The sequence below is a fragment of the Heteronotia binoei genome, chromosome 9, assembly GCF_032191835.1.
Source record: "Heteronotia binoei isolate CCM8104 ecotype False Entrance Well chromosome 9, APGP_CSIRO_Hbin_v1, whole genome shotgun sequence".
Taxonomy (NCBI): domain Eukaryota; kingdom Metazoa; phylum Chordata; class Lepidosauria; order Squamata; family Gekkonidae; genus Heteronotia; species Heteronotia binoei.
This window is the reverse complement of record NC_083231.1, coordinates 2,610,271-2,637,360: the sequence shown is the minus strand read 5'-3', so window position 1 is coordinate 2,637,360 and position 27,090 is coordinate 2,610,271. Positions and strand designations below refer to the sequence as shown.

At 42.2% G+C, this 27,090-nt stretch overlaps 1 protein-coding gene across 1 annotated transcript; it reads left to right on the top strand.

The window, feature by feature from the left end:
- The first annotated feature begins 115 nt into the window (after nt 1-115).
- NOP14 (NOP14 nucleolar protein) lies at nt 116-27,090 on the top strand. The gene is made up of 18 exons (XM_060246146.1): nt 116-478; nt 1,712-1,846; nt 3,000-3,141; nt 3,567-3,712; nt 4,268-4,405; nt 5,345-5,467; nt 7,057-7,188; nt 8,230-8,515; nt 9,344-9,474; nt 9,632-9,717; nt 18,858-18,993; nt 19,679-19,780; nt 21,250-21,403; nt 22,014-22,173; nt 22,986-23,133; nt 24,001-24,119; nt 25,196-25,351; nt 26,844-27,090. Exons 1-18 carry the CDS (start codon nt 314-316, stop codon nt 26,935-26,937), a joined length of 2,553 nt encoding a protein of 850 aa, XP_060102129.1. The 5' UTR covers nt 116-313; the 3' UTR covers nt 26,938-27,090.

The following is a 27,090-nucleotide window of genomic DNA, read 5'->3' as shown; positions in this document are numbered from 1 at the left end:
TCAGCGGCAGGCGGCCCGGGCGGGGCGGGGGGACGGAGCGCTCTCACTCCGCCGCTCCCGCCGCCATCTTGGGGCTCTCCCGGCATCCTCCGCGGCTTCGGAGCGCGGGCCAATCAGGAAAGGAGACCTAGGAAACCCCGCCCCTCCTTCCGCCGCAATCGCGCCGCGCTTCCTCCTCTCCTCCCCCCGCCGCCCCTCTGCTCCGAGGAGGGGGGCTGCGGCGGGGATCGTGTGTTGTGGCCGCTCTGCACTCGGCTTCCTGTCTCCATGGTCGTGCCGGTGACGTCCTTCCGGGCGGCTCTTCTTCGTGGCCATGGGCAAGAGGGGCGGCGCGGGGGTCCCAGGCCCTGCCGCCCGCGGGGTGGCCAGCAGCCCCTTCGAGGTGAAGGTGAACAAGCAGAAGTTCCGCATCTTGGGCCGGAAGACGAAGCACGACGTGGGGCTGCCGGGCGTCTCGCGCTCCAAGGCCCACCAGAAGGTGAGCGCGCCTTCTAGCTTCTGAGCATGTGCAGAATGCCCCGCCGGGGTGCCAGCGCCAGCCTTCCTGCAGCAGCAGCAGAGTTTTTTCATGGGTCGGGCTCACGGAATCAGCTGGGCTGGAAGAGAGGCGGCGCAGTGGGTGTGTCATGTGAACACTTGGGGAAAACAACGCCTAGCAAAGCACCTGAAGATGTTACCTGTGGGTCCGAAGCAATGGAACAAAGTTAGAGTCCAGCAGCACCTTTAAGACCAGCCAGGTTTGACTCTGGGTGTGAGCTTTCGTGCGCACGCACACTTCTTCAGATACATCTAGAACAAGACTTCTTCAAGCCTTACATATGGGTAGGGAGAGGATGGGGGACGGGTTAGTCGCATTTAGAGTCAAGATGCATAAGTAACTGGGTGGTAAGTATAGCCGAGATTGGAGTAAAGCAGTTGGTAAGATCTGTGAATGGCAGGAAATTAGCATGCAAATACAAGAGTTAACAAACAGATGTGAAAACTAAGTCTGTGTCCAGTGAGCACCTGCAAGTCCAATGAAAGTTCAGTTCAGAACTGAGAAACGTAACAGGTGTCGATGCACTCTTCCTCAGATATGTTGAAGCAGATTTTCTCAAGTGTTACACATGGGACGGGTAGTTGCCAGGAAGGGTTAATTGGAGTCAAGATGCACAAGTAACTGAGCAATCAATACAGATAGAAAATGTCAACATCCTAATGCCTGTTCTCAAATCCAGACTTCCGTTTCTGATTTCAAAGTTTTCACCAACTCCCCTGGCTTCTTTCCCTGTCAAAGAGCCTGTAGTAAGCCTCATACATCCTGATTGGATCTCAATCAGCAGTAAGATAAGAAAGAGGGAATGAAAGTTTCGAGTTCAAACTGCCACCAGCAGAGTGAAGCAGGATTTACTGGATTTCATGCTGCTATATTATTCCTTTGTATCTCCGTGTTTGCCTTGAGGCAAAGTGCGTATAAAGCAGAGACACTGAGGGCCAGTGTGGAGTATGAAGTGTGGATGTGAAAAGGTGGAGAAAAATCATTGGAAATCTCATTCTTTCTCTCCAATGGAAGTGTGCAGTTACAGGGGAATAACTGCTGTTAATTCAGTCAGAATGGCACTTTTGGATTCAACCTATATGCATGGCTTGTAACATGGACATTTTAATTGCTTGGGGCTGTTTATCTGATGAGGCTGTGTCTTAGTTGTTTTTTTCATGTTGTGCTTTTTAGCGTATGAAAACATTGCTAAAAGAATACAAAGAAAAGGACAAATCTAGTGTGTTTAAAGACAAACGGATAGGAGAATATGACACCACCATAAGTCCAGAGGAAAAAATGATGAAGAGATATGCTTTGGAACAGCAGGTAAGTAATATATAATATTTGAAGGAGAACAAGTCACGTGCTTGACAGTTCATAATTCAGTGTATTTTGCAACATTAGTGCCATTTATACAAAACTGAATAGAGCAGGGGTGCCAACGGTAGCTGTCCAGATGTTTTTTGCCTACAGCTCCCATCAGCCCCAGCCATTGGCCATGCTGGCTGGGGCTGATGGGAGTTGTAGGCAAAAAACATCTGGACAGCTACTGTTGGCCACCCCTGGAATAGAGGTTCTGCCCAAGTTCCAGATTCTTGCAAAATGTGTGTTGTCTGTTGAACTTTACTAGTATCTAGTCTGTTTTGCCTAGTGGGAAAATGATAATTTTAAACTGCAATTGGTTGCACATTCACTAAAGCATAAATCCCATTGCACTATTGCATTTATTTCAATCATGCATGGGATTGGAGTCTGAAAATCTGAAATAAGCTGGATGACAATTTGGGTATGGCCAGGATTCTTTTCTTGCAGAGAGCCTAGCCTTGGGTTCTAATTCTCAAGCATATTTAAGTGGTGGGTATTGAGTATGTCAGCCTAGTCAGACACATGACAAGGGAACTCACGGCAGTTCCTGCAGCAGTTACAAGAAAGGATGTGGGGCTGTTAAAGAAGTCCAGAAGGACAAAAGGGAATGGATGGCAAGTACCACTGGTACTGAGTGACTGATCTGAAAAGGTAATGATAAAGAGGATGGAATAGGAAGGAATTGGCAGATGGTGTATTGTTTATACAGTTTGAGTGTCTTGGTGTTCAGCCATTTGTGTAAGAAGGGTTTAACTACCCCCATTCTGGGGGTAATTTAGGAATGAGAATATTTGTAGCGAACAGCTGAGGCAGCTACAGACAACAGTAATATTGAGACCAGAGTAAAGGAAGGGGACAACTGTTTGTTATGTACTGAATTAAGGCTTGGGGGTGGGAGGAGCAGAAATCACAAGTCAGATATTTATTTAATTACTTTGTTTGATTTGTATCCTGCCCTCCCCGCCAGAGCAGACTCAGGGCCGCTTCTGTTTCTGAGATGCACGAACCATGTCCGTAAGGCCAGTAAGGCTTTCACAGGGCTAACAAGGTCTTCATTGGGTCAAGAAGTGTTCTATCCAGGATGGCTTAAATACATTTATTGATTTTGTTGCAGAAACACCATGAGAAGAAGAGCATCTATAACCTTAATGAAGAGGAAGACTTAACCCATTATGGCCAGTCTCTGGCAGATATTGAGAAACTGAATGACATTCTGGAGAGCGACAGTGACAGTGAAGAAACAGGAGCGCTGTCAGGTTAGGGAGCTGAAGCCTGCACATTTATTCTGTATTTGAAATGGTGGCATTACCACCCTTTGGATATTATTTTTCTAATGGTGGAAATCTGAAGGGTTAGAAGTTCCCTGCCAGTTCCCAATATTGTGACAGAATGTAGTACCCAAGGTGGATAAATCTCATTTTACTTGCATATTTAAAGCAGTCCTTCCAAAGTAGTAGATATTTTGCATGAGTATGCTCTTTAACTTAAACCAGCTGCCCTTCCTATCTCTTTATTAAAATCCCATGAGAAAGTTTTTGTCGTCAGCCCTGGAGATTTAGTGTAAATCCTTTAGCTTCTCCTTGATCTCTTTTTTTAAAAAACCCTTGGCATTTTAACAATTGTTCAGTATTATGCTGAGTTTATACTCTTCTCATAAACAGCTTCTGTTTTTCATTTCTAGCTGAATTAACTGCAGCTCACTTTGGTGGAGGTGGCGGTCTTCTTCGTAAAAAACCTCTTTCAGGGCAGGAAAATGAAAAGGATGAAAAATGTAAATCACGGAAGGAACTAATTGAGGAACTAATTGCAAAATCCAAACAGGAAAAGGTAAATTCTGAGCGTTTGGGGCCCGCTGCCATCCAGGTGCCTGAGTCTTCCCCCAGCAGCATGCTGCTCCCCCAGTTTGTCTACCCTTTGGAGGGGTTTCCCCCTCTCACTTCTCTTCTGGGGCGCTCCCATCAACTGGTCTTTTTAGAAAGTATTTGTCAAGAGAGGGCTAGGCCTCCGGTTTCTATTCCTAGGGTGCCTACTGCATTTATACGCTCCCAAGGAAATAGTGATTGTCACCTCAATATAACATTTTTTCCTGCCTGGACTAAACTGTAATGAAATTCTGTTCACACCTTTTGGCAATTGCTGCTTCAGTCATGCATGCATGTCTGTATATCACCTCAAACTCAGTCTTTTCAAGGGACTCACTTCAGTTTTCTTCAAGTATATAAGAGTCACTGTGTGAACCAGGAAAAAGTTGAGTTTTCAAAATGCAGTCTTGAGTTTGTCAAGTTGTTTTGACTGGGCATGACCACATTTTCTTTATGGAGCAGTTGACAAGTTTCATGCTGTAATTTTTGTTACTTCTGTATCTTTTTTTGTTTTGTTTAGAGAGAGAGACAAGCTCAGAGGGAAAATACACTAGAACTTACAGAAAAACTTGACAATGATTGGAAAGAAATCCAAGCTTTTCTGTCCCACAAAACTTCCAGGTCAGAGACAAAACCCAAGGTGGAGGAGAAGGTCAAGGTAAATGGTGTCATCCATTTTGTTTTTCCATGTTCCTGTATCCAAAAGTTTATGCTAGTTCTCTCTTTTAGTAAAAATTCCTGTACAAAGTTAGAGGGGGAAAATTAGAACCCTGTAAATAGGTAGGACTACTGTTTACATGAATTGTGGTGTGAGTACAAAATGGCTTACAGTTTTTTGTGCTGAATAGATACCTGAGCATTCAAGAAAAATTTCCGATGCTTTGGATACATCAGGTTTAGCATGTTGGCTAAAATATTTACACAAAACTATAAAAATAGCTGTTATATTTACTTGCTGTATCAATATCTCAAAAGTTTTTTAACTGTCTGTTTGATGCGGGGAAAAAATTAATAAAGGCTTAGTGTATGCAAGGTAGGGATAGAGATTTGAAATTTCTGAAAATGTTTTCTTTTTTCAGGTTTTCTGCAAAAACTAAGAAACACACACACACACAATACAAGTCCAGTAGTAGCTTAGAGACCAAAAAATTCGGGGTATTTTGACTTACATCTTGAAGCTTAAAAGCAACTCGTGGCATGGATTTCAACCCTCACCCCGGCCTCCAACCCACATCCAGCCAGTATAACCTGTCATCTCTGCCAGACCAATTTCTCTCGTTCGCTTTCTTTAGCTGAAGCTTGTGTGCCTTCAAGATTAGGTGTGTTTTGGAGTCCTGGAGTAGGCAGAACTTTGCTTTGCTTTGCAGCCCAGTGATAAGCAGTCAGACATTACCTTGAGCTATTAGAATAATTGAGTATACCAGAACGAATGGGGATAAATAATAGGGAGTTTCCCCGTCTTCTGTAGCACCAGACCACTGATATCCGGGGATGAATAGATACTTCTTTGTTCTCTAGCTCTGAACCTCACTGTCTAGAGCTGTAGCAAAACTTGTTCTTTTTCTGATGGATTCTTCTACATGCAAATTTTCTGCAGCCCGATGAATACGACATGATTGTTCGAGAGCTTGGGTTTGAGATGAAGGCGCGGCCCTCTGGTAGGATGAAAACTGAAGAAGAGCTGGCAAAAGAGGAGCAAGAGAAACTTCTCCAGCTAGAGGTATTGCTCATGTTTGCGTGTTACCTTTTCATTTGTTTCTAGCGGGTTTTCCATAATTTTGTGTAAGATGCTGCAACATCCTGAAGTTCGAACCTGTCAATTTACTAATTTCAATATCAGCTTTTGATTTCCTTCTGTATTTGTGAAACGTCATTGACCAAAAGTTAAAGTCCCTTTTCTGCTTTATTTTCTGTTTGATAATTTGTCTTATTCTCAGGCCAGAGAAATTGATGGTGCCGCCATCTTAGGCTTTTCCAATTTTCTGGAGTATTTATTCTCTCCTGCTATTTCAATAGTGTAAAACTTGAGAATGCTTCAGAAGCTCACTGGAAGCCCACAGTAAAGCAGAACTCAAAACAGCACAAAGACACCAATAAATGATCTGTCCTGACCGGTTATAGAATGTTACATGTTCCTTAGCTTCAGTCCCATTCGTGTTGGGTGGGGCAGGAATCTTTCTACAATGGTACATTGTGTTGTAGTGGAAAGAGAGCATTGTCACGCTTTCTTACAAAGTACATAAGTAAGACTGGGTTCTGCTGATGTTCTGCTGGTGAGCACTGATTTTCCCTCGCCTTCCCCTCCCCCTTTGAAGCCCTTGTAATACACAAAAAGGCATTGTTGGTGATAGACCCTGGCAGATAAAAAGCCACTCTGGCCTGCAGTAAAGAATGCAGTTGGGTGAGAGCATTTCTTTTCTCTTAATGGACCTCCTGTAGGACTGAACATGTTACCTGAAAGGACAAGCTTCCCAATAATATTTTCCATTTCCGCACTCTGAATTACCATGTCAACAACATACACCCTAATGGGAAGTCAGCACCTGAATTTCTGTTCATTCATTATTTTGGATTGCTTCTTCTTTTAAGTCTTCTGTGTGAGCATTTCCTGATGTGTCCATATTTTTTGACAGATATGTAGGCTTCTCACAAGACTACTAGATCACTTGTGTGCCGTGCTCATCAAGGCTTAAAGGCAAACACTCCATCAATACTTGCATTCTACCCAGGTTCTTTCTCATATACTCTAGCTAGCAACCCTTCCAGCAGTGTGGGTGTATTCTAGTGGGTTTTCCCATAATTTGGCTGTAAATCAGCCAAAACACAAACACTCTGTTGGAAGTGTGTGTGTGTACACAATCTCTCTCATCTTGTTGGGGTTTGGTCCTTCATCCACAAAGTTATTTTCTTCCATTGGGTATTTTTATGATGTTTTGTTCTTGCAGATCTTTGTGGCACAGCTCACATTTTGCAGATTTTCCTTTTCTACCCTGAGCAAGAAGGACTTCATTCCCAAATGATGTTGCTCTTATGACATGGTAGCTTTTTTGTTGCAAAATGTGAGAACAGAAAGTTGTACACTGAGAAATATGCATATAAGAATTAAGGGGACTGCTCAGTCGAGTTTAATCTCTGCCATCATTTTTGGAGACCCAGCAGTTAGCGGTATAAGTCACCCAGGTCCCAGAACTTTCTGTTGATTAGGCTTGTCAGTCATAACCAGTGATGACTGCCCATAATTGTGCTCTTAGTATATTTGTATTTGCTATGATACAAAAACTGACTGGGTGTTTGTATTTTATATTGCAGGCAGACAGATTACGTCGAATGCATGGCGAAGATGAATCTGATACCAAAAAGAAACCAAAGCACATTTCAGCTGATGATTTAGCGGATGGATTCATCCTAGATAAAGATGACAGACGTCTTCTTTCTTATAATGTATGCTGATCTGTTTTTTGGGGTGGGGGGCCCTAAAACCATGGGTCACAACCCAGCCCCATAATCATAGAATCATAGAGTTGGAAGGGACCTCCAGGGTCGTAATACAGCAGAAGCAAACTCTAAGGGGGCCTCTGTAGACACGCATCACTCAGAAGGCCGGCTACATGGCGCTACTGGCTCCTGGCAGCCTTCTTCGGAAAGGGCCATTCAATTGCTCCCTCTGAGATGTGTATCTGGAGTGGTCGAAATCAGGCTATTGGTCCTCTAGCAGGTGGAACCACTCCTGTGGGGGGGACAACAGGAGACTGTGTGGGCTGAACGCATTAAAAACCACCAGGTGCCAGTCTGTGAGCCTTAGAGAAGTGCAGTCTCGTTTTCTCACTAGTACACCCACAGCCTTGAATTGTAGTGCACAGGTGGTTCCTACATGGCCAAATAATTCAACCGAAGAGAGAACCCGGAACTTGATGGAGAAGATGTGCTTTGCACCTATAACGTCTTGGTTGGAGCCCTGGCACCCCAAGGTTAAGGGCCGCGGAGCAGGGCGGAGGTTTCTTTTGAGACCTCTGTTGGTTCTGCTAGACGGGTCAGAGGTCAGGCTTGGGAGTAAAGCGAGTTCATAGGAGCTCTCCCCACCCCCACCCAGGTCACATTTCTTTATGTAAAATAATAGCTGCCAGGAGCTTGGAGGTGGGTTGCGTCCATCCCGAAAGTCAACAAGTACAATGTGGAAATGCTGTAGCCGGTCTTCTTCCACAGATGGCAGCTTGGAAATGTGCCCACTGTTCGATATCACAGCTTGATCGTAACATCTCATCTGTTTCCAGCCCAACTGATTCAGAGTTATAGCTGCTAGTGTCATAATGAGCATTGATGTTGTATCTGTGTATTTACGCTTTCCTCTCCGCTGCTGCCCTTGCCCTGTGGAAGCTGCTGGGCTGCCCTTTCACCCAAGGGCCATGGCCTCATTACCAAAAGTGGTAACAGTTTTAATGCAGAATAATTCCTCAGGCCAATCAATGTCACTCTGTTGAACAGGATGGAAGATTGAATCTTGAGGATGACAGAGATGAGGATATGGAAGGAAGCGCAGCAAGACAAGAAGACAACAGTGAAGAAGAGGAAAGTGAAGAAGAATCTGATAGTGAAGCTAATGCTGTTGGTGGTCTCTCTGATCTCGAATCAGAGGAGGGAGGTGTGGAGAAAACCAGAGCAGGTGAAGAAGAGAAAAAGATAAATGAAGGGAACAAAAATAAATTACAATCTAAGGAGCCAAACACAAAGAAGAAAGCCACCAGTTTGGAGCTGCCATATACATTTGCCGGTAAGAGGAAATCTTGCCATTTGGCTTGGATGCATTCTGTAGAAGAAACTAGGTACTTGCTTGATGTCATTTTATATTATAACCAGTTCTAACTATTAATGTGCCCAGTCATGGAAGCAGTGCAGCAGGGTCGTGCACAAGAAAGAGAGGTTTCTGAATGCTAGAGAGAATGCCCACCATGCCAGGAAAAAAACCAAATCTTACTCCTAGATCCCTCCTCCCACCAGAAGAGAGGAGGTGAACTCCCCACATGTGTGTCTGCTGCTGCCCTAGAACCCCCTAGCAGGATGTAGGCAGATGGCAGAACTCTTGTCAGGTGTCCTTGAAGGAATTGGGGCTCCTTGCCCCATTTCAGAGCTTCTCCTACATGAGGAAAAGCACCAGTGAATTTCTCTGAGGGGCCAGCAGCGTATGTATACTCACAGTCTCAACCTGTATCTCAAAACTTCTCTGATCCTATTTGGATGTTACAATGCATTTGCATGCAGTGACTGTAATGTGTCAGTGATTGTATGTGTGAATGGGGCATTTTTAATTGTGCATTAGCAGCTGTCCTACATACGATCCAGAAAGAGCCCCTGTCTTTGTCATATGTAGAAGCTCATTGCGTGAATTGAGCTATAGGCCCGCTGCCTGTTGAGCAGGGTCGTTTAATGGTCTTCCGCCTGTCAGGGTTAGCAGCAAAACTGGCTGTGAAAGATCCAGGCATGCCAAGTGGGCCTGTACGGTCATCTGCCTGTGTGATCCTGGGCCTTGGATTCCTGTAACACCGTACAGAACAAATTGCATCTTGTTAATAGCCTTGTTTCTGTTTTGCTTTTGCAATAGTTCCAGAATCCTATGAACAGCTAAAAGCATTATTGTTGGGAAGAGCAATGGAAGAGCAGCTGCTTGTGATAGAAAGGATTCGGAAGTCCAACCATCCGAGCCTTGCTGTGGAGAACAAAGCAAAGTTAGAGGTGTGGGCTTTTCTTCTTTGGCAGTCCAGTGAATGCACTATTCAAAGAACAGTCTGGGAAAATATTTTGTTGGCTAAGTGGAGCAAGATAAAGTTTTGTATTCAGAAATTCTTTAACTTAACAGAAAGATTCAACAGTGGAACACTGTATTTTACAGAAACTGTTTGGATTCCTTCTGGAATACATTGTGGAGCTGACAGCAAGGGAGACTCCAGAACTGAAAACAATCGATAAGCTGGTCCTGTAAGTATAGACAGCAACATTTGATTTCTGAACCTCTGGCTATTATTTTTTTTTTTATTTTTTTTTTAATGTCCAAAAACTTTTTTATTGAATTTAGTAAACATACAAATAAAGCAATCAATGACTGTATCTGCAATCATTCTTTGTGTATAAGCATAGCATACCAGCAGAAAACAGAATATATATATATACACAAAATACAAACAAAACAACACATACATACATTCACACATACATACATACTTGGCAGCTGAATTAAAAAATAAGTACTCTGTCCATATGTTAATTACATCAAATTAATAATGTCATAATATCTACCAGGAATACATGTACGCATCTGATCTACAGGACTAAAAGAAAATTTAAGAAATGGAAGCCACTTGTACATCAGAGAATCGTTACCTTCTGAATTATTTATATTGCATAAACTATCTGCTATCTTGTCCATAGCATAGACCTCCCAGATTTTAGCATACCAGGCTTTAACTGGAGGAATATTGGGAGATTTCCAAAATTGGGCTAACACCATTTTAGCAGCAGCTAGTAAAAGGGATATCAGGGATTTATTGAGAGAAGTAATAGAAATACCTTTCCAACAGTCAAGCAAAATGAGTTCCAATCTTAAGGGTAAACTATAGCCCGTGATATCCTTGATTTTTGCCACAATTACTGCCCAAAACGACTGCACCCTCGGGCAAGACCACCAGCAGTGTATAAATGTGCCCACCTCTCCACAATTTTTCCAACATTTGGAGGATTGATTTATCGCCATATGGCTTAATCTCTGAGGTGTTAAATACCACCGGAACAAAATTTTTTGAGTTTGTAATTGTATATTCAATGATTTTGAAACAAACGAAGGAGATGACCAGATTTGTTGCCAAACATCCTCCTGAAAATTAATTGAACTATTCCTTTGCCAGATTTCTTGATAGGATAACAAATCAACAGCATCAATGTCTAGCAAACCCTTATAGATAAATGAAATCAGTCCCTTCCGCTTTAAAAAAGGAGTTTGTAGCAAGGATTCAAAGAAAGTAAGAGGTCGATTGAAATTGTATTTCTTTGAGAGTGATGTCACCAAGTTGTTAATTTGCAAGTATTCAAACCATGGGATTTTTGTCCCACCAGTTTTCTCTTCTAAAGATTTTTTGTCGAGCACTTTTCCATTGGACAAAATATCCACAAACCTATAAAGATTATATTTTTTCCAAATTGGAAAAGACTTGTAAAAAAAACCCGGTTGAAACCAAGAAACATCCATAAAATGAGATAGTGGAGACATAGGAGGGGCTAAAAAGAGGCGGCGTTTGTCCCAAATCTGAAAAATGGCTTTAAGGAAAAGGTTGGAGGAGATATTAGGAGGTCTCTTCTTTGGAAATTCCCATAATGTAGATTGAAACGATTTGTTATTTAGATAGGTATCTTCTAGGACCTTCCAGCCTGAATTTAAATCAGCATCATGGTATCTGACAAGGCCTCCTAAAATGGCAGCTTCATAAAATTTATGCAGATCCGGAAGAGCCAGACCACCTGAGGATTTAGAACGAATAAGAGTTGCATACCCTATTCTAGATAAGCCCTTGTTCCAAATGTATCTTAAGAACGAACGACGCCAACCCACAAATAAGTCCTCAGGAATAAGAATAGGAATGGCTCGAAATAAAAACAGAAATTTGGGAAAAATAAAAGATTTAATAATCTGAATTTTTTCATTCCAGGGAATGAGTGAAGAATTTTTATTCTTTTGCATAGTAAGAATGTCCTTAATCAATAAATGATGATTGACTTTAAAAATATCTCCCAATTTTAAAGGTATATTGATCCCCAAATATGTCCAATATCTATCCATTTTTTTGAAGTGATAATTTGAGTAGATGGAATCTTGGAGAGCATCTGAAATTGTGATGGGATAAAGAATGGTTTTAGATGGGTTTACTCGAAGACCCAATATAGAAGAAAATACAGATAATAAATCAAAGACAGCTGGTAAAGAAGTCTTAGGTTTTGTAACAAAAAGCACTAGGTCATCTGCAAACAAAGACACCTTAATTTGTTTCTTTCTAATAGGGATACCAGCAATAATATTGGTATTACGGATAGCATTAGCAAGAGGTTCAATTGCGATTGCAAAAAGCAGAGGAGACAAGGGGCAACCTTGCCTCGTCCCTCTGAAAAGATTAAATTCTTCAGAATCCAAATTATTAATAGAAAGAATAGCAGAAGGCGACTTATATAAAGAATGGATTATCTTCAGAAAATTCGGGCCAAAATTCATTTTCTGCAGTAAGGTTGTAAGATAAGGAACTTCAACGGAATCAAAGGCTTTTTCAAAATCAATAGACAAGATAAAGGAAGACTCAATATTAAATTTCCGGCAGTATTGAATAACATCAAGGACCATTCTAGTATTGTCCGTTAACTCACGGTGTGGGATAAAGCCCGATTGGTCAGGATGAATGTAGTTCCCTATAAAAGTATTAAGCCTAGCCACCAGGGCTGCTGTAAAAATCTTGTAATCGCAATTAAGGAGCGATATCGGCCTGTATGAACTAGGGTCTAGCAAGTCTTTGTCTTTCTTTGGAAGAAGAATGATTTTTGCCTGTGACCAAGTAGCTGGAAAAGAACCAGACTGTACAAACTGATTACAGGCGTCCGCCAAGATGGGAGCCAACAAAGTATTAAAAAATTTATAAAATTCTGGTATAAAGCCATCTCGGCCTGGAGATTTATTGGATTTCATAGACTTGATAGTCTCCTGTATTTCAAGTGCAGTAAAAGGTTTGTCCAAAAGGGATTTAACCTCAGGAGAAACAGGCTTAATAACTGAGTGAGTGTCTAAAAAAGATGAAATAAGGTCTGATGCTGGATGCTGGGAGGAATATAGAGATGAATAGTATTTTTTAAAAACTCCTACAATATCCTTAGTGGAATGTTTCAAGGTACCGGATTTAGAACGAATGGAAGAAATAGCCATTGAGGATATTCTCTTTTTAACCTTCCATGATAGGAGTTTAAGGGATTGAGGAGTTCAAAACCAATATTTTTGTTTTATATAAGCCATTTGTTTTTGAATCTTGGAGACGTCAAAAGATTCTAATTTTTTCCTTTCTATAAGAAGTTTTGAATAAGTTTTTTTGCTACCAAATTTTTTAAATTTCTCTTCCAATTTGGTAATGTTGGCAACCAAATCTGATCTAATTTTGTCTTTTTCTTTTTTATACGAAGAGGCAATAGCCAAAAATCTGCCACGAATTACAGCTTTAAACGAGTCCCAAACTATATGCTGAGGTACTCCACACTCAGTATTGAATTGAAAAAATTCTTTAATGTCTTTTTCAATGGAATCTGTAACCGATTTCATAGACAGAAGTTTACTATCCAATCTCCAATTAAAAGAAAAAGATCTTTCAGTGATTCCTGACATATAACCTTCCAACCATGCATGATCAGACCAAATCATTGGGCCAATGTCTACTTTAAAAAAAAGGTTAGAAATAGAATCCGAAACTAAAAGAAAATCTATTCTGGAATAAGTTTGATGACGAGAAGAAAAGAAGGTATAGTCTCTTTCTTTTGGATGCCTGCTTCTCCAAATGTCTGACAGATTATAGGATTGAAAGATTTGAGCTAAATCATTTTGGCCATTCGAATCTTTTGATTGAGACCATTTATTGGCAGATAGAGGTAGCAGGCTTTTTTGAGATCTATCTAAAGAAGGATTGACAACATAGTTGAGATCTCCTCCCAAAATAATGGGCCCTTTATGAAAAGTTTGAAGTTGTGACAACGTATCTTTAATAAATGCAATTTGTCCATCATTTGGAGCATACACCGATGCCAGAGTATAAGGGCTACCATTAAAGACCCCATTGATAAAAATATACCGACCCCTAGGGTCAATTGAGGAATTTTCAAAAGTGAATTGGACTGATTTACCTATTAAGATGGCCACACCTCTTGCTTTGGAGGACCCGTAAGCTTGAAATTGATGAGCAAAAAATTTTGACTGGAAGACCTTGGGCTGGTTACCCTTAAGGTGAGTTTCTTGCAAAAAAACTATATCTGGTTTCTGATGAGAGATGGCAGAGGCAACCCGTTTTTTCTTAATTAAATTATTTAGCCCATTACAGTTTAGAGATAGAAATTTCAAGTGGCACTCTGCCATAATTGAAAGAGGAAATAACCAAGGTTATCAAAATTATTGCAATTCATAGCTTTGAACCCAGGTGCCACCAGGATAGCTAGAGGCGAATCCTGTAGATCAAATTTCAAAGGTATGAGGACAGATTTCAGATTAAAGGCTTTAAAAAACTTCCAACTAAATCCATAATAATTCAATACAGTTATGCTGCCCGTAACACAAACAAAAAACCATAACCAACACCAGTGGTCTAGCATTAACAGACACTAGCCACTAACTCACCCTCCAACTCTGTTAACCCAAACTTGGGAAAACAACAACTATTTACTTAAAAGGATAAATTTGAAGCGGAAGTCTTCGTTACTGAAGACACCACACAACTAGCAACAACTACCAAATGGAGCTAATTAAAAAAAACTGAAGTTCTCCATTCTCCCTCTCTGCCAAAAATGCTTATATTTAACACTATCAACCCAGCAAAAATAAAATTTATAAACAGAATAACAGAGCCGAATGTATAGAAAGTTTATAATGAAAGGCCAAACAAAGCTGATCGAGTCAAGGCTAAAATGCCTAGAAAGCCACATATAATAAAACCTGTGCCTTTTACCAACTCAGGTTAGTGAATTAAAGATAATTACAGGCAAACTAATATACCATGTGTAACAGCATCAGATCTCGATCACAAAGTTATTGTAAGACTTAAGACACTATGATAAAAATACAATGAAACTTTAAACAGAACTATGAACGCTATTAAATACTGGTCTCCCCAAACACTCCCCACCAACTATCCTTCAGCCACTTATAAGCCTATGTAGGGAGATATGATGGTGAGGGAAACAAGTTTCCAAACCTTCATAGTAGCATAAGGCACAAACTGAAACACACATACATTCCCTACCCACCCTCTGTCTCACAGATTCATTTCCATTCAACAATTCACACAGGAAGGGAAAAGGTCCTGACAATTCATTAACTCATAGTAGAAAGAAATATATTGATATAAAACCCTAATCATACTATTCAAGTTTCTCACTCTGATCTACCCCCCCTCACTCACTCTCTCTCCCTCCCTCTCTCCCACTCCCTCACTCAACACCCAGCCTCCCCATTCCAGCTCCTACTCAAACCATATATTCCAAGTCACCCCATTCTTCCAATCATGCATACCCAATCAACCAAGAAGATTTCCTTTAATGAGTTGATTTGAATTAATAACTCCCTCACATTCATAACATTGTGTTCAAAAGATATAAATAACCAAAAAAAAAGGGGGGGGATCCCCCAATTTCGTATATAAACATTGCTTCATAGGCACGAAACAATCATCAGCATATTTCTAAGCCGTGACAGAGTTACACGTAGGCAAAGCTTATAAGTCAGCAGTTCAGTAGGCAAAGCTTATATGTCAGGAAAAAAAAAAAAAGGGGGGACGTCAAGAATCCACACAAAAAAGGGAAGATTTCTGCATAGCAACAGTTCCAGCGTTTAGCTTCTAGGAGAAACAGGCCGATCAGGACGGTTCATAGGCACACGACGCCATCTAGTGTCTGAAGTTATTGAGTGAACATGTGAAACTGCTTCTATAAGGCCGGTGGGAACAGGAAGATTCAAATCTCTCAGCATGCTTAGGCCTGAGTCAAGGCCTCCAGCGACAAACGACCGATCCTGTACAGTAACTTGCAGCTTGTACGAAGCAACCCATCGATATCTGATGTTTTCCCTGTTCAGGATTTCAATAATTGGCTTCAAAATTTTCCGCCTTTGCAAGGTTTCAGAAGACAAATCCTGTAGAATTTGGATGTTGTAATCTCCTAGCAGAAGTGGATTTATAGCCCGGGCTTTTTGCAGCAGCTTGGATTTAACTGAGGCAGAAGAGAAACGGACTAAAATGTCCCTAGGCAACGAAGTTTTCTGTGTGCGCAAAGGGCCAATTCTATATGCAGCCTCCAGGGCACAAAGATCAGATTCAGAAAAACCCAATGCCTTTGATAGCCAGGAGGCTATAAGAGATTTTAGGTCAGAGGGAGAGGCAGAGTTCTCGGGGAGCCCGCGAATTTTAACATTCCCCATTTTCAGTTGGTTCTCAAGTGCAATAATTTTATCAGTGGCCCATTCATCTCTTTTATAAAAATACTGAGTGTCCTCCTGCACAGCACATGCCATGTTAAAAGCAGAATCTGCAGTCTCTGCCACCTTCTCTAAGGACGTTTTGAAACCCTCCAACTGAGCAGAAAGGGGCTGGATCATGGCAGATATTTTGTCAGTCATATTTTTTTCCAGTTTTTGAAAAGCCTCCATTACCTCAGAACGAAATGAAGCTAGGTCTGCTGCTGTGTTTTCCCCTTCTCCCGACGCCATCTTGCTTGCAGGGCTGCTTGCTTTTCCTGAGGCCTTAGCCTTAGGCTTTTTGGGAAAATAGTCTTTAACAGAGTTCCTTGAGTTTCTTTTTGATCTGGATTTTTGACCATCTACTGTTCCCATACTAATTAAAGAAAAAAAAGAAAACAAACAACAACGCTGGGCGCTTGCTTAAGTGGATTTGGCAGGGGTAAGTAAGGAGCTCTGTTTTCAGGCGTCCATTCCCTATGCGTGCGACGCCACGCCCCTGGCTATTATTTTTGAGAATTCTTGGAGAACAGGAGAGGTGCCGGAAGATTGGAGGCGGGCAAATGTTATCCCCATCTTCAAGAAGGGGAAAAAGGAGGATCCAGGTAACTACTGACCTGCCAGCTTGATGTCTATACCTGGAAGAGTTTTAGAACAAATCATCAAACAGTCGGTCCTAAAACATTTATAAAGAATGGATGTGATTACTAAGAGCCAGCATGGTTTTCTCAAGAGCAAGTCATGTCAGACTAACCTGATCTCTTTTTTTGAGAAAGTGACTACCTTGCTGGATCAGGAGAATGCTGTAGACATCATTTATCTTGATTTCAGTAAGGTTTTTGATAAGGTTCCACATACTATCCTTGTTGACAAGTAATGTGGTTTGGCTCCTGTTACCATTAGGTGGGTCTGTAACTGGTTGACAGATCACACCCAAAGAGTGCTTGTGAAAGAGTGCTTGTCACTCTTGGAGAGGAGTGACAAGTGGAGTGCCTCAAGGATCTGTTCTGGGATCTGTTTTGTTCAACATCTTTATCAATGATTTGGATGAAGGAATAGAGGGAATGCTTATTAAATTTGCAGATGATATGAAATTGGGAGGGGTTGCAAACACAAAAGAAGATAGAAACAGGATACAGGATGACCTTGACAGGCTGGAAAATTGGGCTAAAACCAATAAAATGAATTTTAACAGGGATAAACGTAAAATTCTGCATTTAGGTAGGAAAATCTAATGAATGGTATAGGATGGGGGAGACTTGTCTTAGCAGTAGTATGTGCAAAAAGGATTTAGGGATCTTAGTGGATCATACGCTGAACATGAGTCAACAGTGTGATGCGGTGGCTAAAAAGGCAAATGCAATTTTGGGCTTTATCAACAGAAGTATAGTGTGCACACCACGTGATGTGATGGTATCGCTTTACTCGGCTCTGGCAAGACCTCTCCTGGAGTATTGTGTTCACTTTTGGGCACCACATTTTAAGAAGGATATAGACAAGCTGGAATGGGTCCAGAGGAGAGCGATGAAGATGGTGAGGGGTCTGAAGACCAAGTCCTATGAGGAAAGGTTGAAGGAGCTGGGGATGTTTAGTCTGGATTGCAGGCGGCTGAGAGTGATATGATCACCATCTTCAAGGACTAGAAGGGCTGTCATATAGAGCAGGGATGGCCAACGGTAGCTCTCCAGATTTGTTTTTTTTGCCTACAACTCCCATCAGCCCCAGCCATTGGCCATGCTGGCTGGGGCTGATGGGAGTTGTAGGCAAAAAACATCTGGAGAGCTACCGTTAGCCACCCGTGATATAGAGGATGGTGAGGAATTGTTTTCTGTGGCCCCAGAAGGTAGGACCAGAACCAATGGTTTGAAATTAAATCAAAAGAGTTTCTGGCTCAACTTCCTAATTGTTAAGAGTGATTCCTCAGTGGAACAGGCTTCCTTGGGAGGTGCTGGGCTCTCCTTCCTTGGAGGTTTTTAAACAGAGGCTAGATGGCCATCTGACAGCAATGAGGATCCTGTGAATTTAGGGGGAGGAATTTGTGAGTTTCCTGCATTGTGAAGGGGGTTGGACTAGATGACCCTGGAGGTCCCTTCCAACTCTTACGATTCTATGATTTGAGAGAAAACCACATTGTCTTTAAAAGCATTGTAATCTTTCCAAAAGAGAAAATGTTTTGTAGACTTTTTTTCATACTCTCCAAAATGCCCAGTTTTGCCACTGGAAGAACGGGGGAGGAGGGGAATGGGTTTTTTTAACTAATTTTTTTTCACTTTTTCCAGGCCTTTCTTTTTCTAATTTTAACATTAATCCTAGTGTAGATGTAATGGGGTATTAAAACTACTGTAACCAGCAAAGGGATGGTAGAATTTATCTGAGCAGAGGGAGGAGAGAAGGAATCAGTTGCAGCGTTTTCCTGATGGAGGGCTGAAAGACAGGTGGCCTGTAGCAGGCCATGCATTCCCAGATGCCTAGCCATTCATAAAGAGAAAGTAGTTTTATCCAAATCCTGGCAAAAGAGGCTTGCATTTTGCAAGCATAGTTGACTGTTTCTGAAAAGTTCTGCAAATGCCCCATTGTCATATTTTCTGCTGGTATCTTGGGCATATTTCAGCTCTTGGGATTCATGGTCCTTGGAAAATGCCCTGACAACTTCAGTGCCACCATCAGTCAGGCCAACCTGTTGCTGTCTATAAAAGTGCAGATGTATGGGTGAAAGTGTGCAAGCTAAATGCACTGCATGGAAGAACCAAAGGAGGGCATACAAAGTTCAGCCTGATATTAAGAAGTTACAAATTTAGCAGGGGAAAATTGCTTCATTTGGTTGGTTTTTCTAATTTAATGCCAATAGGGTGATTTGACGTTGTCATGTGCTTCTTGTGAACAGGATCTTGTATGATCTTTGCCAGATGTTCCCTGAAGCTGCAAGTAATCAAGTGAAACTTGTCCTTCAAGATGCTGCTCATGACATGGAAGAAATTCTGGAGACGAGAGGCCGTGCGCCATTTCCAGGACTGGACATGGTAAATGACTGGAAAATTTGAGAAAAATAAATTCACTTGTTCTTCTCTAAATGAGGAATTACTATCCTGGAAATGAGAATCATTTTTATCCTAAACCAGATGGCAAAAAAGCTGAAAAACTACGCTCACCTTAAAATACAAATGTATCTATATTTAGTTGATGTATTTCGATGCCGAGATCCATACGCTGTGCATTTATATCCCCCTATAACTGCCTGTCGTATTCCAGTGCCCTGCTGGTCTGATGTTTCCACTTAATGATGCTCCCAGTGCCTCCTTCTGCTTGTCTGAATACAGTAACTCCAAAGTAGCCCATGTTGGCTGGCCTTATTGATGAATAACAGCTCTGGCCAACATAATACTTAAGTGTAACAATCCATATTTCCTTGCGCATTCAGTAATCTCAATGGACTTGGGTCCAGTTCAGAACCCCCTGCTGTATCGTTGTGTCCTGGGCCATCCGAATAATATACGAAAGCAGGAGTGCACATGAGAATAGCTATGTAACTTGAGCTCAGTCCCGTTCCACGTGCTGATGTCACCAGAGCGGCCTGACTCAGGGCCCATGAGAGCAGTTCTCTTGCTGCAAGGACAGTGGGCCCTTGACAACAGCCAAAACAACTTATTCAGGCATCTAGTGAATGTACACTGCTGTGGTTATTGACACTGGCTCTATGTCTTTCAGCTTATACATTTGAAAATCATTGCCATACTTTTTCCAACCTCTGATTACTGGCATCCTGTGGTAACACCATCAATGGTTTACATGAGCCAGCTCCTTACAAAGGTATGTCAGTGGTATTATTAAGGGTACAACATTTCTACTCTCCACCATAAACTAGTTAAAATTTTTGCAGAATGCTGGTGTTGTAATCTACACTGAGCTTTTGCAACCAAATAATCTAAATTCAGTTAATCCATTCAGTTCTCTGTCAGCATTCTTCAATGCAGGAAGGGGAGCCCCTCCATTGTTTTGTGCTTGTGGGGGTCCTTGTGAGGGTGGGACTGGGGGGAGAACATCTGTGATTAGCATTGTCTAGAATGGAAGCTGAGAGGAGTCTCCTGGCACCTTAAAACTGACCCCGGCATAAGCTTTTGTAAGGCAGAACCAGACCTCACTTTGTCATTTTGAAGCAAAGTTCTTATTTTCTAGCTAGACACAGTGAGGCTGGCCATGATACCTTAGGGGCCGTCTCTCCCCACACGTTCCCCAGAGGGTACTTTGATCTGGATCTCAAAATCTATCAGTAATCCCCGGGCCGAAGGAGGCCAAATTAAAGACCACCAGAGACAGGGCCTTCTCGATCGCAGCCCACTGGTGGAATCAACTGCTAGAGGAAGTGAGGGCCTTGCGGAACCTTGTCCAGTTCCGCAAGGCCTGTAAGACCGCTCTCTTCTGGTTGGCGTTCATCTGACGCGGAGCCTGGACCATAGGAAATCTGAAGAAATGCTGTCACCACTGAAAAAAATATAATATCGAAGAGATTAGCCCCAAATTAATTTTGTGTGTTTTTAACTACTGAATGTGTAATTTTATAATATGTACTGATTTTAATTGTTTGTTGTGATTTTATGCTGTGAGCCGCCCTGAGCCTGCTTCGGCAGTGAGGGTGGGATATAAATCAAATCAAATAAAAACCATGAGAGCAGCCCGCTTTGGAGTCACGGGACACGCACAGGTGCAGAGGACAGACAGGCATCAGGACCTTTTTGTGCTCATTTTAATTGAGGGTCTGATTCTCTGCAGAGTCTTTGAGAGGCTAATGGTCATTACCAAGGATGGCCACTCTTCTCAGTTTGCTCATTTATCTGGCAAGAGAAAAGAGCAAGTTCACTGTTTACTATTTATACACTAGATGTGTAAGGCTTCACATACCATGGACCTGGGAAATGCCATTTGATTCATTTTGTACAGGTACACTGTGCAGTGGGGGGCTTCATTTCTTGGCAGCTCTATGCAGCTTCTAGCAGGCACTCAGATTTATTCATTGTACTGCAGTGGTGACTGACATGTTCAGCAAAGGCTTCCTTGCTCTTTCATGGCTATAATGTTTGTGCTTCCTTTTAATACCTTTTCCTGGATTTTCAGACATTTCAGTGGAATGTTTCTCACCATTTAGGGAGGGTAAAAATTAAATTCAGAGAAGTTCTAAACTTTTTGAATGGTTGCTGAAAACGAGCTAATTATCATAGATTTGTAATTAGTTATTTAAACTTAATTTTCTTTGTTCATTAATGAAGTGGTTGGTTTTTTAGTGTCCATTGACAACCCTGCAAGATGTCGTTAAAGGATTGTTTGTTTGCTGTCTCTTCCTGCAATATGTATCTGTGTCTCAAAGATTCATCCCTGAACTTGTCAACTTCCTCTTGAGAATTCTTCACATGGCTGTGCCCAGCAGAGGAGTCCAAGGTAAGGCTGGCGTGCATAAAGCGGGGGGGGGGGGTGTTGCTTTCCTGTTTCATCCTTAAGTGCAACAGAAGCACCTCGGTCATATGTGTGTTTGGGAGGGGGACAAGTTAATCATGTTCTAAATGCAAGTTGAGACAAAGAAGAGGAATGTGTGAAGATTTTGTGCCTGCTGCTTCCTATCCTGATAATCACATAAATATTCTCTACATCCCCTGAGGATCTAATGTATATGACTTTAATCAGTCCTGTTGGACTAATCTGTTCCATTCAAGGTCTTCAGCTTAGTTGTATTGCAAATCAAAGTAAAAACAAGTGCAGGTAAAGCTTTGAATTGTATAAAAAATGTTTATTGTACCAAAGCAAAGCAGCATCACTGAACAGCGGTGAGATGGCAAAAATGACTTAATGTTTTTCCCATTTGGGGCGTGTACACAGAGTACCTGGGCTCACTTTACTCCCAGTTCTGCATAAGAGTTCTAATCTTGCTTGTTGCCATCCACTGGTTTCCCCTCTACATCTCTTGGTAATGACGGTTCTAAATCCATACGTCTTGACCTGTCAGGATGCATACAGTCAAAATTAATAATTTGGGTGCATTTCTGTCTTTTAGGTCTAGCTTTGAAGCATCCTTTTAGGTCACTGGATAAAAACTTCAACCTCCTTGTGGTCAGTGAGACAGCAGACACAAAGACCTGGCAAAAGCAAAATCTTCCACTCTGTGTGATAATTGGATCCAAAGAAAATAGCAGAACAGAAGCAAATCATCTCAGGTAGGAATAGGAGGTACCAACTGATTTTGGTTACTTGCTCAGACCATTTTGGAGATGTGTTTTGGATGTGTCAGAGCATTTCCATTGGGTCAGAACTAATGGACTGCTTGATTTGTAGATGGTCAAGTATGCCTTATCCTGACGTGGCCATTCTCTTGTCAGCCTCCCAAGGCATTGGCAGTGTTGGGAGCACTTTAAACTGTGTTTGAATGGGTTAGAGTCAGACCATTTAAAGTAAATTACGTTTAAGCCAGAAGGCCCTTGTTATTTCCATCTGGAGTCCCTTGGTGCCTGCTGACACCTTTTCCAGTGCCTGCCAAGTGTTTTGAGGACATGGGTGGGGCTTTGACTCTTTGATTGGTTGTGCAGATTTTTTAAAATGTTGCTTTGGCAACAGCTGCCACCCCAGCACGAGGATCTGCACTATGTCTCTGAAGTTCCACCTCCTGTGGCAGTCATTTTGTTGCTGCACCCATCAAGTGCTGCCAGAATTCCAGATGTGCCTGCAGGCTCAAAAACTTTGAGGACCCCTGCGGTGTATGATCAGGTGACTGAGCAGAAGGACGTCTTCACTGAGATTCTGAAATCAGTGGGAAGTAGCAGGTTGATGCTGTGCATATGTGTAGCCTTGTCCTTCGGTGGTCGCTAGCAGTGAGTGGAACTTGCCTCTGCAGGAGTTGCTACAGGAAGGCCCTGCATTTTCAGGGCATTTTGGGACTCCTTGGGGATAAAATCCATCCTCCCTGCAGCTCTGCAGCTTCACTTGCAATATTGTAATTTGTACTTTGGCTTCTGCTGGGTCTGTTTTGCAGGCTGTCCTGCATAGACCAGTGCCTGGACCTTGTGAAAAGATGTGCTATTCTGTATGGATCACTCCCGTCCTTCCAGGAAATAATGAAGCCCATCCAAATAGTGCTCAGTCAGCACATGCCAGTGAGTGGGTATCCTGCGCAGTTACAGGTAAGAAAGCGCTGCCAGTTATGGCAGAAACAAGTCTGTTTAGGCTGCATCTCTAAAGAGAAATTGGTTACTATAACTGGCCTGGCTTCTTCCTTTGCAAAGCCTCAGATTTCTCTTTTCCTTCTCAAAGAGCTTGCAGGGGGGGGGGGGGCGGGGTGAGGCACACACAATACTGAGTTTCTTTTCTAGAACCCCACAGCCTTCTGGAGCATTAATGCTTGTGGGCGTAGTCACAGTTTCTTTCAGTCTTTAAAGCAGACTTCAGAACCTCATTTGAATCTCTACTGAAGGCTAGTTTTCCAGCCTCCCCTCCCCCCAATTAATGAAAAGTAATTGCTGCCAATTCTGACTGGATACATTTTTCATTAAAAAGAGGGGAGGGCACAAGATTCAGAGGATGAATTCTTTGCCTAAAATTCTAGTTGAGATTGCAGCTGAAGTCTTGCAAAACATGGCGTGAAAATCTGTGGCCATAAAATGAATTGGGTGTAGATGACTAGAAACAGTTGTGCATGTTCTGGACCTCTTTGCAGTACCACAGAAACTTAATTTGTGGTGAGTCTCCTTCATGATGCCTTTTAAGTCTCTCTGTTTGCTAATAGAAGCAAAAATTACCATTGAGGAAAGGTGTCCTGTGACTGGCTTGGAAGTTTCTGAGGGCAGGTGATTAAGGGTACCTCACCTGTGGCCTTTGGTTTCTCCAAGTACTTGTATTAACTGCCTGCTTGCCATTTATAAGCTATACAGGTGTGGAGTTTAAAACACTGGTCCAGATGTCCAGTTGGGTACTTCAGTTGCACAAAGTACACTTGATACATTGTAGCTTTGTTTTTTTTCCTGGACTAACTTTTTGGCTTTTGTTCTAAGGAGTTGCAGAACAGCATTCTAACACAGCTGGAGGCACAAAGGCAACATTATCATCCACTGGTGTGTGAAAAGAAAAAACCAGTGCCATTGAAGCTGTTCACACCCAAAATAGTGAAAGTGTGAGTGTTTCTAGTTCTGCTATACACCTGTAGATATGAAACCTGGGTACAGAACCAGAATACATGTGTAAAATGGAGAAGGTGAGAATGTTGTAAGGCACTTCAGGTCCATGTTGGAGGTCCAAGTGGATCTAATTTAAAAACAAAAGTTGACTTGATTTTTTTGTGTGTGTGCATGGTGCTAAGGTTGTGTCAGTTCAGACTGTAAGGAAAAATGGGCAAGACATTTGTTTTTAAGACCAACAAAATATGATTCTGGGTATAAGCAACATGCACACAAAAACTTATACCCAGAATTAAACCTAGCTGATATTAAAGGGGCCACTGGACTCCAACGTTGTTCTTTTTGCTTCAGACCAACATGGCTACCCACCTGAATCTACATTCTAAATAAGTTATAAATAATATCTTTCCTGGTAAAGAAATTTAAGAAATGACAGGAAAGCAAGAATTGCATGTATGTCAGGTTTTCCCAAAGTTTGTTTTTTCCTGTTAACCAGGATTTGTTTTTCATGGCTTTAGAATTTCCGGAAATTTTCACCACTCCAGTCTCCAGCGTTGGTCTTTCACCATTAGAATTGTCAGTTCTGCCTGGTAACAGCTCTCTAGGGTCTCATATCACCTATTGCTAGGGTTGCCACGTTCTCTTTCCTCTCCCCCAAAGCCACCAGCAACAAATTGGAAGGTCGGGTTGCCACCTCAAGGCTGGGAAACTCATGGAGATTTGGAGGATGAGTCTGGGAAGGGCAGGCACCTCGGGAGGGGAGGCACAGTGTCATAGAATCCATCCTCCAAAGCAATCCATTTTCTCCAGGGGAACTGATCTCTGTAATCTCAAGATGAGCTATAATTCCAGGAGATCCCCAGGTCCCACCTGGAGGCTGGCATCCCTACTTTCTGCTGGGTCCTTTTTAGCAGGAGGTTTTGGGGACTCCTTGTGATTCAGCCTTTTGTGTGCCAAGCGGGCTCTGCCATGGAGCCTCCACAGTTTGGAAGACACCAAAGTTCTCTTGTCAAAATCTGTTCTTGCAAGTTCTAGCAGCGAAGTGTGTTTATTATGTACTTTGTAATTTCAGCCTAGAATTTGGAAGGAAACAAGGAAGCAATGAGAGAGAGCAGGAAAGAAAGCGTCTGATCCATAGGCACAAACGTGAAATGAAAGGTGCTGTCCGTGAGATTCGCAGAGATAACCAGTTCCTTGCCAGAATGCAGCTTGCGGAAACCGTGGAAAGGTGATGCATGATTGCTTTTAGCCGTGGTTGGCTAGCACTGCATGTTTGCTTTCCCCTGAGACAGTTGAGAGAGAACACAGTAGATACAGGTAACCTTGTATCACAATTCTTTTGGGGCAGAAAGCATACAAGGTTTCAAGTTGACATCAAACCATCAGGCAGAATAAAGGGAAGCCAAATCTCAGCAATGACTCTGCATCCATTACTCTAGTCTAAGTAGAAATCTTAAATCAGTCGAGTCCTCCTGTGCAGGGTTTTCAGCTATCCATGAGCACTTCCGCCATTGTGTTTGAGGAGCCTTCCACTAGAGGAGGTGGGAATCCTCCCTTAGAGGCGGAGTGCCGGTAGACCTGGGTCCCAACCTCTTTGAGCCATTTGGAATTCTGACACAACCACAGAATGGCTGCCACAGATGGCGGAGCCAAACCCAAAGGGTCAGAGAAGTTATCTATAACTCTAATTATTCCTCTTCACCATTTTAGGCAGCTGTTCTATTTAACAGAGAAGAGTGTAAAAGCTGCAGTACTGCAGTCCTAAGCTCTGCTCATGACCTGAGTTCAATCCCCAGCGGAAGCTGGGTTTTCAGGTAGCTGGATTGAGGTTGACTCAGCCTTCCATGCTTCAGAGGTTGATAAAATGAGTACCCAGCTTGCTGGGGGGAAAGTGTAGATGACTGGGGAAGCCAATGGCAAACCACCTCGTAAAAAGTCTGCCATGAAAACATTGTGAAAGCAATGGCACTCCGGAGTCCGAAATAACTGAAGCTTGCACAGGGGACCTTTCCTTTCCTTTCTATTTAACAGAATGTCTTTTAGAAATATCTCCTTGCAGGCACCTTCAGTCACACAGTGAAGATCCTTGTGCTGTGGGGGCAGCTGCCACTGAAGGTGCTTTTTAAAACTGGGCACAGCCCAATCAGATCCCTGGTGGCAAATGAGAAGCTGTGCTGGGCAAAGGCCCCAGATGGCTCCACTCACCTGGTGGGTGCCAGGAAAGGTGTTGGGCACTGCACTGGGAATGCCTTCAGGAGACCTAATCCATTGGCATTTAAGTAGCAATATTGTATTAGTTCCCAATAATGTTTTAAAGGCCAAGATGGCAGATTTTTTTTTTTGTGGGGATGTCTTCATATGGGAAGGAAATATTTCTTCCATGATAATTTTTGAATGGTAGCTGGCAAATGATATTCCCTTGTATTTTGAATACATCCTGGTTCCTTAACATCAAGGACGTGTACTCAACCCATTATGTAGCATGATTGTCCCAGTTGGGAACCATTTGCAGCATTTATTGAAAGTGTGAATTGTCTCAGATCAGAAATGGATAATGGGAGGGGGAATGCCAAGAATCTTTAGTCATTTGATTCCTTGAAGTTCAGTGTCCAGGTGCTGAACGAGGATTCAGCTTAAGCTGTGCCAGCATTGAGTTTAAATACATTGCAGTGTTTCAAAGCAGAGTTTCATTTCTGTTTCATTTCTGTTTTCTGTTTCAGGGATTCTGAAAGAAAAAGAAAAGTGAAGCAACTTTTTGGTAGTCTTGCTGAGCAAGAGGGAAATTGGAAGGCAATGAAGAAAAAGAAGTTCTAAACTTGTTGACTATGTTGTACAGAAGAGAAAGGGGGATATGTATATTTTTCATATTGCTTGGGCAGCAGTAATATAACTTTGCTTGGGTTTAACAAATGAAATGCAGTCTTACACCAACTGAACAATGTGGAATAAATTATGTTTGAAATAAAA

Coding starts and splice junctions, on each gene's coding strand:
- NOP14 (XM_060246146.1), top strand. CDS start 314: ATGGGCAAGAGGGGCGGCGCGGGGGTCCCAGGCCCTGCCGCCCGCGGG. Junction 7,189..8,229: donor GACGTCTTCTTTCTTATAAT/GTATGCTGATCT, acceptor TCTGTTGAACAG/GATGGAAGATTGAATCTTGA. Junction 23,134..24,000: donor GGTATCCTGCGCAGTTACAG/GTAAGAAAGCGC, acceptor TTTTGTTCTAAG/GAGTTGCAGAACAGCATTCT.